At 40.5% G+C, this 13,381-nt stretch overlaps 8 protein-coding genes across 8 annotated transcripts; 4 read left to right on the plus strand and 4 right to left on the minus strand.

Moving 5' to 3' along the window:
- Positions 1-634: 634 nt before the first annotated feature.
- On the minus strand, positions 635-1,204 carry ATG45 (Atg45p; the record flags this gene model as incomplete). The annotated part of the gene is made up of 1 exon (XM_033911126.1): positions 635-1,204. One exon carries the CDS (start codon positions 1,202-1,204, stop codon positions 635-637), a length of 570 nt encoding a protein of 189 aa, XP_033767017.1.
- Positions 1,205-1,416: 212 nt separating this feature from the next.
- YKE4 (Zn(2+) transporter YKE4) lies at positions 1,417-2,460 on the minus strand (the record flags this gene model as incomplete). Its single annotated transcript, XM_033911127.1, has 1 exon — positions 1,417-2,460. The coding sequence occupies one exon, from the start codon at positions 2,458-2,460 to the stop codon at positions 1,417-1,419; it is 1,044 nt and encodes a 347-aa protein (XP_033767018.1).
- A 733-nt stretch (positions 2,461-3,193) lies between these two features.
- TIM44 (protein translocase subunit TIM44) lies at positions 3,194-4,489 on the plus strand (the record flags this gene model as incomplete). The annotated part of the gene is made up of 1 exon (XM_033911128.1): positions 3,194-4,489. One exon carries the CDS (start codon positions 3,194-3,196, stop codon positions 4,487-4,489), a length of 1,296 nt encoding a protein of 431 aa, XP_033767019.1.
- Positions 4,490-4,936: 447 nt separating this feature from the next.
- RPB3 (DNA-directed RNA polymerase II core subunit RPB3) lies at positions 4,937-5,893 on the plus strand (the record flags this gene model as incomplete). The annotated part of the gene is made up of 1 exon (XM_033911129.1): positions 4,937-5,893. The coding sequence occupies one exon, from the start codon at positions 4,937-4,939 to the stop codon at positions 5,891-5,893; it is 957 nt and encodes a 318-aa protein (XP_033767020.1).
- A 167-nt stretch (positions 5,894-6,060) lies between these two features.
- On the minus strand, positions 6,061-6,846 carry HIS6 (1-(5-phosphoribosyl)-5- ((5-phosphoribosylamino)methylideneamino)imidazole-4-carboxamide isomerase HIS6; the record flags this gene model as incomplete). The annotated part of the gene is made up of 1 exon (XM_033911130.1): positions 6,061-6,846. One exon carries the CDS (start codon positions 6,844-6,846, stop codon positions 6,061-6,063), a length of 786 nt encoding a protein of 261 aa, XP_033767021.1.
- Positions 6,847-7,041: 195 nt separating this feature from the next.
- Positions 7,042-8,157, plus strand: FAF1 (Faf1p; the record flags this gene model as incomplete). Its single annotated transcript, XM_033911131.1, has 1 exon — positions 7,042-8,157. One exon carries the CDS (start codon positions 7,042-7,044, stop codon positions 8,155-8,157), a length of 1,116 nt encoding a protein of 371 aa, XP_033767022.1.
- Positions 8,158-8,785: 628 nt separating this feature from the next.
- Positions 8,786-9,944, plus strand: RPL2B (60S ribosomal protein uL2; the record flags this gene model as incomplete). The annotated part of the gene is made up of 2 exons (XM_033911132.1): positions 8,786-8,789; positions 9,184-9,944. 2 exons carry the CDS (start codon positions 8,786-8,788, stop codon positions 9,942-9,944), a joined length of 765 nt encoding a protein of 254 aa, XP_033767023.1.
- A 268-nt stretch (positions 9,945-10,212) lies between these two features.
- On the minus strand, positions 10,213-12,975 carry VID28 (glucose-induced degradation complex subunit VID28; the record flags this gene model as incomplete). Its single annotated transcript, XM_033911133.1, has 1 exon — positions 10,213-12,975. One exon carries the CDS (start codon positions 12,973-12,975, stop codon positions 10,213-10,215), a length of 2,763 nt encoding a protein of 920 aa, XP_033767024.1.
- Between the last annotated feature and the right edge of the window lie 406 nt (positions 12,976-13,381).

Below are 13,381 nucleotides of genomic sequence, written 5' to 3' on the forward strand. Positions count from 1 at the left end.
ATGGCCTTTTCTTTTACTTTATTTAGCCCAAGTTATCTCCTCTTCCATCGATATAGAGGAAGGAAACAAAGGAATTATCTTGCTTACGCGTCACGCGTCGTATTGCCGTCAGAGATGAGAGTAATGGCAACTCTTTGACAGGAAAGGTATAGTTTTAATTAATGCACTGTGCTGGATGAAAGGCCACTACCTAGGACGTATGCTATCTGTTCAGTTGGTCTTGCTTACCTTCCTGTCAGCAGCAGACTGCTTTTTTGTTACAAAAAAGTTCGTCTTGATGAGAAATGACAGTAAAATACCTAAAAGAAAAATTCATAGGATGAGTCGATTAGGCTCTTAGCTGTTTGAAAGATACCCTTACCCAAAACCCTTCTTTTCCTTTTTTGATTTAAACCTCTTCATTTAAATAAAAGCGGTAATAACACACCAGGTTCTTTGGTGTTGCCCGTTAGAGCCTGTATACCTCGGCGGCTAACAGCGATGGTGATCCCATGAAATGAGATACTCACCTTATGGCAAAAGTGAAAAGGAATAAATCTATTAAAAAACATGTATATCTAAATCATAGCTAGATAGAAAGGAAGAAATTTGAAATATATATCGGTCATAAAAGAAATATGTTTGAAAAAGTCGTCTATTTGTTCCAGTACGTCTTGACTTTCTTGGCAATGCACATTAGCCCATTTAAGGACTCTTTCCTGCTATTGAACGCCTGGTTGAAATCACACTGGATGGTGGCATCCATGTTTTCGTCCTCCATATCAGAATTCCAGCACACTATCTCTTCTGTGCTGCTTAGGTCGCTATGCGACGACAAGTTGACATAATCATTCAAAGAGTCATCTTCCGGCTTCCCTTTTGCAGTATTGGACCGTGTATGTGGTGATAGGGGTATATCCATTAGTTGACTGGCCTCATTGTCTTTGAAGTGAAGAATATTATTGGTGTACCCTGATTTGTCCGTCACGGTATCGAAGTAGTTGAGGGTGACCCATTTCTTATCGTTTACCACCACTTTGAACATGGTGCTACGTTGACCCTTCCTTCTGGGAATTTGAACTCTGTAGTTTTGTGTTTTGCCGTCATACTGCAAAACATAATCGGAATGTCTCCAGTTATCGAACTCTCCTGTAACGACCAGCTTATCTGCTTTGGAGCAGCCCTTGATCACGTCTTCAGGGATCACAAGTAAAAAATTGGACATCTTTAAAATAGCTGTGCACGCCCTCAAATCGACCTATACTGTTCTTCTTTTTATTTCCTTTTTGTATTAGGTCAGAGATAGTGTTTGATCTGATCTGATTATCGGCTGTTTTTGCCTTTATTGAAATCCGGGGAAGCGTCGGTACATATAAGGCAATAAGGATATTTACTATAAAGGTACGTATATTGCACATCAAGCGACACGGACGCGGATCAATGCTCATCCATGAGTGCCATAACAGCAAATCCTACGAAAATGGAGACCAACTGCAAGGTCCACTTCTTAAACTCTTGGAGCTTGCCATGAGGCGCGGAACTATGTAAGATCTGCGGTACAACGCTAGTAGTGGCAATGTAGATGAGGCCACCCGCCGTGAACGGCAGCATAAGTTCGGATGCACCAGCAGATGAAGACGTTCCTTTATTGCTGGCGTTCCCGATTTCGTTGATCCAGCAGCCAATGGCTGTTCCAACAACGGCACCGAAAGCTGTCACCGCTTGGGCTCTAATGGCTTGTGGGTAGGTAAATCCACTGGAAAGCAGAATGGCAAAGTCACCCAGCTCATGAGGAATCTCATGGAAAGTGACAGCTATGCTGGTCATTATGCCAACTTGTGTAGAGCCGTAGAATGACGCCGCCAGCGCTATGCCATCCGTGATGTGGTGGGCGATCCCCGATATGACATTCAAATACGCAGACATGTTAAAGCCCATTTTCTTCTCTGCTTCTTGGTGTTGGGGGGTGTGGCTATGAGAGTGAGAATGTATGCCCCCGTCATCGCTGGACGTCCCTGATAAGATCCGCATCGTTTTATCCAGGGCCAAAAAGCTTATAAACCCTAGAAATATGGCTGCTCCGACCACTGTGGGATCACTTACACCGCTGAGACTTTCAGGTACCACGTGTAATAAAATATCACCCAGCAGTGTCCCCAGGGAAAACGAAACTAGTAAAGACAGTGTCAAGCTGGAAGGATCGTTCCTGCGCAGCCCGGGAACCAGTAGTACAAAAAGACAAGGCATAAACTGAATGATCAGGATGGCCACAATGGCGTTATAACGCGGCCCCATGACAAATACGTGGTCTTGCAGAAGGCAAACTAGAGAGTAAAAGATAGATTCTTGCTTCAAAACCACAGAATTTTGCTTGAACTCGTGTTTTGCCTCAAGGCCATAATCTTTATTATGATGTAGTCCATGTGCTACTACTAAGGGGGCAATGCTTAGCAAATAAGAGCAAATCTGTGGCACCTTCATGATTTTTTCGTTCTTGTTCTCCTCTACTCCATTCTAATTACTATTTTTCTTTTCTATCTTTTTTCCAGAGAAGGTTTTTTTCAGTTACTGTTACATAGAGAGGCAATAATACGGACAGCTGCATCCTGAAAGAACCTGGTACAAGTTGCTTCCGGAAAAATACAACTAAATTGCGTATATATCGTGTATTGAAGAATTTTAGGAACGAAATCTCAGAGTAGACTACCTAAGTTTTTTTACTGTTATAGTTTTCATAGTACAAAATTTAGCTATTTTTAGTTTATTGTTAAAAACTTCCTTTTCTTACCATAATATAAAATTTTAGTAAAAGGACGCTAAAAAAAAAGAGAAGAACAGCATGACTGTTTCATTCAAAAATTCAATCGCCGAGGCGAGATTTACCATCGGTACGCTCCTAAGACTGCTTCTCACCATTAGGTTTCTCGTATACACTATTAAAAGCGACAACCAACCACGCAGAAAATCGTCCATGGTTACCCGGATGGGAGTTTTTCTCTCTCTTTTTCGCCCAGTGGAAGTGGAAAGTCTCAGTCATATATGTCAAAGAACACTGGTTGAGTACCTTAGGCTTCGGAAGCAGGTTTGAAAGAATCAAGTATAATATAGCCCGCAAGGTAAGCAAAACTTGGGATAAGAGGGCAGAACCGCGCTTACAGTGTTTCATTTTTTTTTCCAGAATTTTTTACCGCCACAGCAATTGCTATTTCAATTCATGTACAGATCCACTTTTATTAGGACGTCCGGCACAAGCTCTAGGACGGTAACTGCAAGGTACAGGTCCCAGGACACAGGATTTCTCGTTGCTCGAGTATTATTCTCCACCTCTGCAACCCGTGCGCAAGGTGGAAACCCTCGATCACCGCTCCAGATCTTTCGCGATACATTCAAGAAGGAATGGGAGAAATCTCAGGAACTACAGGAGAACATAAAGACGCTGCAAGACGCTTCGGGGAAGCTAGGCGAGTCTGAGGCCTACAAAAAGGCCAGGGAGGCATATTTAAAAGCTCAGAGAGGCTCCACAATCGTAGGGAAAACTTTGAAAAAGACCGGTGAGACCGTGGAACATATAGCCACTAAGGCCTGGGAGTCCGAAATCGGTAAGAACACAAGGAAAGCAGCTTCCGCCACGGCCAAGAAGCTGGATGAGAGCTTCGAGCCGGTGAGACAGACGAAGATTTACAAGGAAGTCTCCGAGGTCATCGACGATGGGGAGAGTTCCCGGTACGGTGGGTTCATCACTAAAGAGCAAAGAAGACTTAAACGTGAGAGAGACCTAGCCTCTGGGAAAAGACGCAGGGCAGTAAAGAGCAATGAGGAGGCAGGTACAGCAGTGATCGCCACAAATATCGAGTCTAAAGAATCGTTTGGAAAGAAAGTCGAGGACTTCAAAGAAAAGACCGTAGTAGGCCGTTCCATACAGTCTTTAAAGAATAAATTGTGGGATGAAAGTGAAAACCCCCTAATTGTGATCATGAGAAAAATAACTAACAAAGTGGGCGGGTTCTTTGCAGAAACAGAATCCTCTCGTGTTTACAGCCAGTTTAAGATGATGGACCCCACTTTTTCGAACGAAAACTTCACTAGACACTTGAGAGAATACATCGTCCCAGAAATTCTTGAAGCGTATGTCAAAGGTGACGTTAAAGTTTTGAAAAAATGGTTCAGTGAGGCACCATTTAATGTTTACGCCGCCCAACAAAAAATCTTCAAAGAACAGGATGTTTATGCTGATGGCCGTATCCTGGATATCAGGGGCGTTGAAATAGTGAGTGCAAAGTTGTTGGCTCCCCAAGATATTCCAGTCTTGGTGGTCGGGTGTAGAGCACAGGAAATCAACCTTTACAGGAAAAAGAAAACCGGCGAGATCGCCGCTGGTGACGAAGCTAATATCTTGATGAGCTCTTATGCCATGGTTTTCACCAGAGACCCAGAGCAAATCGATGATGACGAAACAGAAGGATGGAAGATCCTGGAGTTTGTGCGTGGGGGTTCTAGACAATTTACCTGATTGGTTCCGATGTACTCTTTTGTTTTCTTTTCCTTTTCCCTCCTATTCCGCTTGTAAATAACTCTGTTATGCCTCACCTCCACCCCCACCCTTTCTTTTGTAATACTGCATCAAATAGGAAGAGAGAAATAAGGAAATCACAACTCAATATATTTGAACATACTACACGATATACCTTATATAGTATCATCTGTACTAATAGTACTACAACTAATACTTCTTGACATATAAGCTTCGCAACTCGTTCGCAATGACTAAGTTTGACTTTTCGGGAAGCAAAATGGAAAAAAAATGAAAATAAACTAAATTTGACTGGCAAAAATAAGCTATGAGTGTGTGTGCATACATTATAAGTGCGTTTCGTTGTTGTGTGGAAAGAGGGAGACTGCATTCGTATCAAGAAAAGAGGCTTCGTATCAGAGTTGAAAAACTAAAACAATAAATAAAATGAGTGAAGAAGGTCCTCAAGTTAAAATAAGAGAAGCCAGTAAAGATAATGTCGACTTTATACTATCCAATGTGGATTTGGCAATGGCCAATTCTCTCCGTAGAGTTATGATAGCAGAGATTCCTACCTTAGCCATTGATTCGGTTGAAGTAGAAACGAATACCACGGTTCTGGCCGATGAATTTATTGCACACAGACTAGGTTTAATACCTCTACAAAGTATGGATATCGAACAACTGGAATACAGTCGTGATTGTTTTTGTGAGGACCACTGTGACAAATGTTCGGTGGTGTTAACATTGCAAGCATTCGGTGAAAGCGAAAGTACTACAAACGTCTACAGCAAGGACTTGGTCATTGTATCCAACCTGATGGGACGTAATATTGGACATCCTATTATACAGGATAAAGAAGGTAACGGTGTTCTTATTTGTAAATTGAGGAAGGGCCAAGAATTGAAACTGACATGCGTTGCAAAAAAGGGTATAGCCAAAGAGCACGCCAAATGGGGTCCAGCAGCGGCTATAGAGTTCGAATATGATCCTTGGAATAAACTCAAACATACTGATTATTGGTATGAACAGGATTCTGCCAAAGAATGGCCTCAGTCTAAAAACTGCGAATACGAAGATCCCCCAAATGAAGGTGACCCCTTTGACTATAAAGCTCAAGCAGATACATTTTACATGAACGTAGAATCCGTAGGGTCCATTCCCGTTGATCAAGTTGTCGTCAGAGGTATCGATACATTACAGAAAAAGGTTGCTTCAATATTGTTGGCTCTGACACAGATGGATCAAGACAAAGTTAATTTTGCATCGGGTGATAACAACGCCGCTTCGAATATGCTGGGAACCAACGAAGACGTAATGATGACGGGCGCTGAGCAAGATCCTTACTCCAATGCATCTCAAATGGGGAATACTGGTTCAGGTGGATATGATAATGCTTGGTAACTTTGAAGTAGGCGTATAAGAGGAAAAAAAACAAGTGAAAACGAACCAAAAATAATAAGAGAAGAAACTTTATATGCATGTATGTATCATTATGATTAGTATTATAAGTATTATAATCTAAAGTACGAAGCAACCAAAAGAGAAAAAAAGGGAGGAAAAAAAGGAGGCTAACTTTGCTCTTCATTCCATTTACAGCAATCCTCAAATTTAACCAGTTTACCACCAAATATATCTAACGAGCTACCAAATGTCAAATCTACTTTTCCGTGGCTTAGTTCATCTACTAATTTTAAATCATCAATATTTTTGGCTCCACCTGCATAAACGATTTTCAAACCATCATAATTTTTGGTCCATTCGAAAAGCCTAGAAACCAACTGTTCATCGATGCCACCACACAAACCTTCAACGTCTGCAGCGTGAATTAGAAACTCATTCGTATATCTCCTTAATTCTTTGAATGTTTCCGCATTAAGCTCAAGATCTGTTAGAGTTTGCCATTTGTTCATTGCCACAATCCAACGACCGTCCTGGGTTTTTCTACAACTTAAATCTACTACAATGCGGTCTTTCCCGCATAGTTCTGTCAATCGTTCCAATCGTTCCAATTGAAAATGGCCCTCTTTTGTAAATAGCCAACTGGTGACGATTACTTTACTGGCCCATTGTAACCATTCCAAACAGTTGGTATCATTAATTCCTCCACCCACTTGTAGGAATTGCGGTGACTCTTGAAGTGCCTCGCGTGCAGCATCGTCATTGTTGGGTCCCAACTTAATAACATGACACCCTTGAACTCCTCGGTCTCTATAAAGTTTAGCGTAATATGAAGACGGATGTTGTGATACGAAGTTAGTCTTTGGAACGTCCTCCTCTTTGCTTGTTAGCGTACCACCTACAATTTGTTTAACTTCTCCATTATGCAAGTCTATGCAACCAATAAACTTCGTCATTTTTCTATTATCTACCCCAACCTTATTTATATGCCGTTTTGAAGGACTTGTTAGTTTGCAGGCGAAAACTCCTGAAATATTATCAATTATTCTGCCCATTGCGTATGGCTCAATCTTGGCAATGGACCCTGTGCTGAATTTTCATCATTCGTCTCATGCGACCGTTCCGTTCCTGGAAAATTTTTGAGCGATGAGATGAGTTACATTAGCAGTGACAAGGACAGTCATGATAATATTAAGAGCATAAATGAGGTAGAAGATTACCAAAAGATGAGCCGTGATGATGAAGAATATATAAAACAAATGGAGCTTCAGAGGAAAGCCTTTGAAAGTCAATTCGGATCTTTAGAGTCTATGGGGTTCGAAGATAAAACAAAAAATATACAAACAGAAGCAGATACCAGCCACAGTTCCTGTAGCGAGCTTGATAGTTCCGACGATGGTAATGGTTTTAAAAATGGCAATACAGAGGGCTCTTTTTCTTCTGAGGAAGAAAATAGCTACGAAAGCGGTGAGGATAATGAGCAAGATTCCAAACCGAAAACCCAACCAAAGGTCATTAAATTCAGTGGACCTAGTGACGTCTATATCCCGCCAAGTAAGAAGACACAGAAACTATTAAGAAGCGGTAAAACTTTATCCCAAATGAACAAAAAGTTGGAGAGTACTGACGCTAAGGAAGAAAAGGAAGATGAAACTTTGGAAGCGGAAAATTTGCAAAACGATCTGGAGTTGCAGCAATTCCTGAGAGAGTCGCACTTATTGAGTGCCTTCAATAACGGTGGAAGCAGTTCTATAGACAGTGGTGTATCGTTGACCTTACAGAGTATGAGCAGTGGAAATGATGACGGCATAGTATACCAAGATGATCAAGTGATTGGGAAGGCCAGATCGCGTACACTCGAAATGAGGCTGAATAGACTCTCAAGGGTGAATGGACACCAAGAAAAAATAAACAAATTGGAAAAAGTACCTATGCATATCAGAAAAGGAATGATTGATAAGCACGTCCAGAGGATCAAAAAATACGAACAGGAAGCTGCGGAAGGTGGAATTGTCCTGTCAAAAGTGAAAAAGGGACAATTCAGGAAAATTGAATCTACATACAAGAAAGATATTGAGAGGCGTATTGGTGGAAGTATTAAGGCCAGGGATAAAGAAAGAGCCACCAAAAGGGAACGTGGTTTGAAGATCAGCAGTGTAGGCAGGTCCACGAGGAATGGGCTGATTGTATCCAAAAGAGATATTGCTCGTATCAGTGGAGGCAGCAAGAGTGGCAAATTCAACGGCAAAAAGAAATCCCGTCGCTAGATTACCTATAATCGCAGGACCGCATAAACGACCGCCTACGAAACTCTCTACTTTTCTATTCACTAGATAAAACTACAGATGAAAACGTACAGGAGACATATTATAATTTTTTTTTTGACCTTCTCTAAAGAGATGGAAGCACCTTTTCTACATGTAATCGAATATGATAGTAAAGTTATACATATTTCATTATATCGATTAACAACTTTTCAGACTAGCACCCGTACCTTATCATATAAACCCAGACAATACATTATTTTAAAACCCAAACACCTGATGTTTTCCCTTGAAGAAAATATGTCCTCCTAGTTGTCAGCTCGCTCGAGAGAAAAAGAAGGAATTTTCAGAGGTTGGGACGGGGAGATGGCCTCGGTTTCCAGCCTAACCAGTAAGGCAAGGACACCAACCAGCTTCCATTGCAACACTCCGCTGGGCAGGTGAACTTTTCCCTCCAGGCAGTAACTCTCCAGGCGGGTTCTGCTCCGGAAACTATGCTTGCGACATACTGCAGGTTTCAATAATCTTTCATTCTTGACAAAAGTAGATATAGATAAATTATAAGATTGTTACTATTGTTAAATCTGCTATTTATCATAAAGATACCAAGAAACCACAAAGTTATTGAACAATGGGTATGTTTTTATTATAGCACACGATCATGGCAACAATTAGAAAGGACTACTCTAAGAATTAGATGTTTTGAATCAGTACATTTTATTTTCAACCCTTCTACAGTACAAGGCAGCATAGCAGCGAACAAGGATGCTTGCAATGACAGTTCCACAAATGATTACTACGAGGTTCTTTTAAACATTATATGGGGACTTATTGACAAATTGTGATATTACACTTTTGAGTGACATTGGCCGTTTAAGTATGAAAATAAATCCTTCTGTTATTTTGAATCATAACTACGAATTTCAAAACTCTTTGAATGCAGTCTTTTAATTTGCCATATTCTGGAAATGAAAAAGCTTTCGAGAAATATTTACTAACAATATTGAAATTTTTTCCTCATTTTAACAGGTAGAGTTATTCGTAACCAAAGAAAGGGTGCTGGTTCTATCTTCACTTCTCACACCAGATTAAGACAAGGTGCTGCCAAGTTGAGAACTTTGGATTATGCTGAACGTCATGGTTACATCCGTGGTATCGTTAAGCAAATTGTCCACGACTCCGGTAGAGGTGCTCCATTAGCCAAGGTTGTTTTCCGTGACCCATACAAGTACAGATTACGTGAAGAAATCTTCATTGCTAACGAAGGTGTCCACACTGGTCAATTCATTTACGCCGGTAAGAAGGCTTCTTTGAACGTCGGTAACGTCTTGCCATTGGGTTCCGTCCCAGAAGGTACCATTGTCTCCAACGTTGAAGAAAAGCCAGGTGACAGAGGTGCTCTAGCCAGAGCTTCTGGTAACTACGTTATCATCATCGGTCACAACCCAGATGAAAACAAGACCAGAGTCAGATTACCATCCGGTGCCAAGAAGGTTATCTCTTCTGACGCCAGAGGTGTCATCGGTGTCATTGCCGGTGGTGGTAGAGTTGACAAGCCATTGTTGAAGGCTGGTCGTGCTTTCCACAAGTACAGATTGAAGAGAAACTCTTGGCCAAAGACCCGTGGTGTTGCCATGAATCCAGTTGATCACCCTCACGGTGGTGGTAACCATCAACATATTGGTAAGGCTTCTACTATCTCTAGAGGTGCCGTTTCTGGTCAAAAGGCTGGTTTGATTGCTGCCAGAAGAACCGGTTTACTACGTGGTTCTCAAAAGACCCAAGATTAATCTTTTTAGTTTTGGTTTCTTCCTTCTGTCATATTATTTTATCAATTTTCTTTAAATATTATATAATTTAATCCGAAACGTTCCTTATAAAGTGATATTTCCATGCATACTTTTTTTTTTGACATGGTGTTGAATATGCTCAGTCCCTCCGGATCACGCAGACATTTTAGCAAAGCGTATGTTTGCAGTTATGAATGCTTCTGAGATAGTACTATTTAGAAAGCTAAATCATATATTTTTTGTAGAAATTACTGCGAGTCTGGCACACTCATTTAACTTTCAAAAGCAAGTCCATGTGATATAGCAACGTTCTGGCTTTTTCTCTGACAGATAACGACTCGTCTGTGATGTTCTTTTTAACTAGATCGTATAATCCCACTTCCACGAGTTTTCTACATCTTTCTACCGTGGCACGTGTGACTTGTACATTTGATGTGCTGCCTTTTGCAGCGGGAGTGCGAACAAACTCATCATCGTCTTCGTCATCTTCGTTATCGTCATCTTCATCATCATTGGCATTACTACTGCTATCATCGCCATCTGGCTCGTCGAAGTACTTCCCTCTGAAATACCCACCAGCAACAGATTCGTTATACCCTATTGTTACCGTCGATTGCGGGTTTTCTGAATCGCCTGGTGAATGCCTTGGTTCCAGACCATTTTCAATCGCGTATTGGGTATAATGTGAAACTGATGAATTCCAAAGTAAGTTATTAAGTACCCAGAGGCATGCCAATTTCAAATTGCTGTCGTTACCGTAACTTGAACTATCGTTTGTTGTTTCTACCAATATTTCACTCATAATGTTCAGTATTTCGTCCTGTTCAATGACTAGTTGCTTTTTATTCTCATTTACTGCCGCTAGATTCACAATTATGTATAAGATACCTTCCATGGCCTTCTTTTGTTGGGTATCTAATGGATTCAAAAGCCTCATCTTTTTTGCTAGGAATTCAAAAAGGTATGTTGATCCAATAGTAATCTTATTCCCTGTCTGGGGATCGATCTTGTATTCAACATCTTTAAATTTTTCCAAAAGAATATTAACGATCTTCCTTGAGTTACAAGTCAAGTTTCTGAGCAACTGGAAACATTGAGCTTGTACTGCCCAGCATGGATCGTTAATAAAATCCAAAATTAAAGTCATCGGGATTTTGGCCAAAAGTTGGAACTTCTCTTCGTTTTGGCAGTTGTACATTAAATGCCTTAACACCCATAAGGAGTTTGCCTTCACTTCATGCACTGGTATACTTTCCAAAGCGGTCCTTCTTTCATCCTCGTTATCGTCCCAGACCTTTTTCGAGTTAAACAATGGATCGGTTAACACTTTTTCGATTATATCGATTATGCCGTTTCTCAGCATAAATGACTGCAAATTAGAAAATTCCACCACGAAATTACAGATACTGCCCAGAGTAATGCCCATAATCACAATTTCCGGTTTCATAAAATCTTGTCCAGCAAAATAGCATTCCTTAGTCAACGTATATGTTTTACTCAGTATCTGTAAAAGTAGCTGTGCAATTTTGTTTCTTTTCAATGTTGTCCTAAGAGCTGAAACACTTCTTGAGAATGATTTCAGCAATAGCAACCAAGCTGCTACGAAATCGTGGTCATATATTGGGGGCAAGCACATAGAATGAGTTTCCGCAACCGTTTCCCTTATCTCATCCTTCAGAGATATAAAATCCTGTATCAAAGTGATGTGGGATTCCAACCCGTATTCTAAATGATTTAACAACAACGTATCATTCAGCAGTAACAGGCGGTATTTTTCGTCCGATGCTGCAAATGACGCACATATTTTGATAAATTTTGTAGTTGTCTTCAAAGTAGCTTCATTCTGTTGTGGTAAAGAAAGACATTGCGCAAAACGAGACAGAACACAAAATATGACGTTTGTATGGGCGAGTGTTGTGAGAATAGGATTATTCATTGGAGTAATCTCGTTATATAATACAACCAATGAATCCAGTATATCGAATGGATCAAACCACCAAGGTAGTGGATCATAATTAAATGACTCAACTAGATATGGCAGTATTTTCTCGAGCGTACGGGAATCCTCCCATTTCTTATCCTCTGTGAAGTACGGTTGTATTAAGAACTTTAAGGAGACGCATCTAATGTTAACGTCATTACTCTTCAAGAGACCGAAAACGAACATCTTGAACGTCGAATCATTCCGTAATTTTCGATCACCTGGTATCACATAATGGTATCTTAAATATAGAAGGAGCGCCAATGATAGTAAACTAGAATCATACATGTTTGAGATATTGATTTTTTTAGGAATTGCACGGGTGCAGTCAACACCTTTATTGTCGAAGGGATCGTTCTTAACGCTGGATGGTGACGCTGGCCTGGATACTTTTAGCCGCACTATATATTTGAGACTTATCTGATCCAAATACTTCGTTGATATCTTAACTATTATGTGTTCAAGGGAATCAGCCATTTTAAAATCTTGATAGTGTGAGATTTCTGTCACTTCTCTTTCTTGCTCCATAAACTTGGTCCGGTTAAAATCGCTGCAATTTTTCTCGTCTACAAGTGAAAACAACTTCAATAATTCAATTATTGTAATCACCTCATCAGTTTTGCATTTGCTTCTCAACAGTTTATGGTTGACCAAGTGGATGAACCCGGTCTGGAGGTACTGTAGGTCTGGAAAACCACAATTTGGATAAACTTCCGCACACAGATTTAGAAGTTTTACGTACTTATAGTTCGTCGAAGAATCGTTTTTAGTAAAGCTGCCTGCCAGGGTCATGGACTTATAAATTGCGGACACAATATCAAGGTAACATGTGCCTACCATATCTCTTTGTTGCGGTTCTAGGTGTAAAAGGGTATATAGCAGATCCAATTTCGCATTCTTTAACTCTAATCCATCATCTGCCCCAATAGACAACAAACACTGAAAAATCTGGCACTTCGGAGCCAGAAAGTAATCTACTTTAGCCAACTGGTCTCCCACCAGGGCATTACTGATCTTTTTGAGACTCTCCAGGGAATAAGCCACCGCCATAGGTTAACCGTAATATATTAACAATCGAACACGATGCGCAACAATACAAATACACTGCAAGTTTCCGCCATGAAGATCATCTTCTTAGGCCTCAGTTTGTAGTGATATCCCTATAAAGTGTTATAACCTAATCAGAATAGTTCGCGCCCCTTCAGTCTAGTCACTTCCAACGGATGACGAATATAAGCTCAAAGGCACCATACATTAGAATACCATTTCGAGTAACACCAGTTCAATTGGCAAACATGCATTCTCTAGGTCGCCTTTGGACTTGAAGGAGACCTGTGGCTAAAGAATTTTATAAATGGAAAATTCTTAACGCAAACAGTTCAGCTTTCCTTTACTATTATTTGGTCCATGATGAAAAAAATATCGCGAACTGACATAACTAGTAGAAAAAAAGATA

Source organism: Saccharomyces paradoxus, chromosome IX, assembly GCF_002079055.1.
Source record: "Saccharomyces paradoxus chromosome IX, complete sequence".
Taxonomy (NCBI): domain Eukaryota; kingdom Fungi; phylum Ascomycota; class Saccharomycetes; order Saccharomycetales; family Saccharomycetaceae; genus Saccharomyces; species Saccharomyces paradoxus.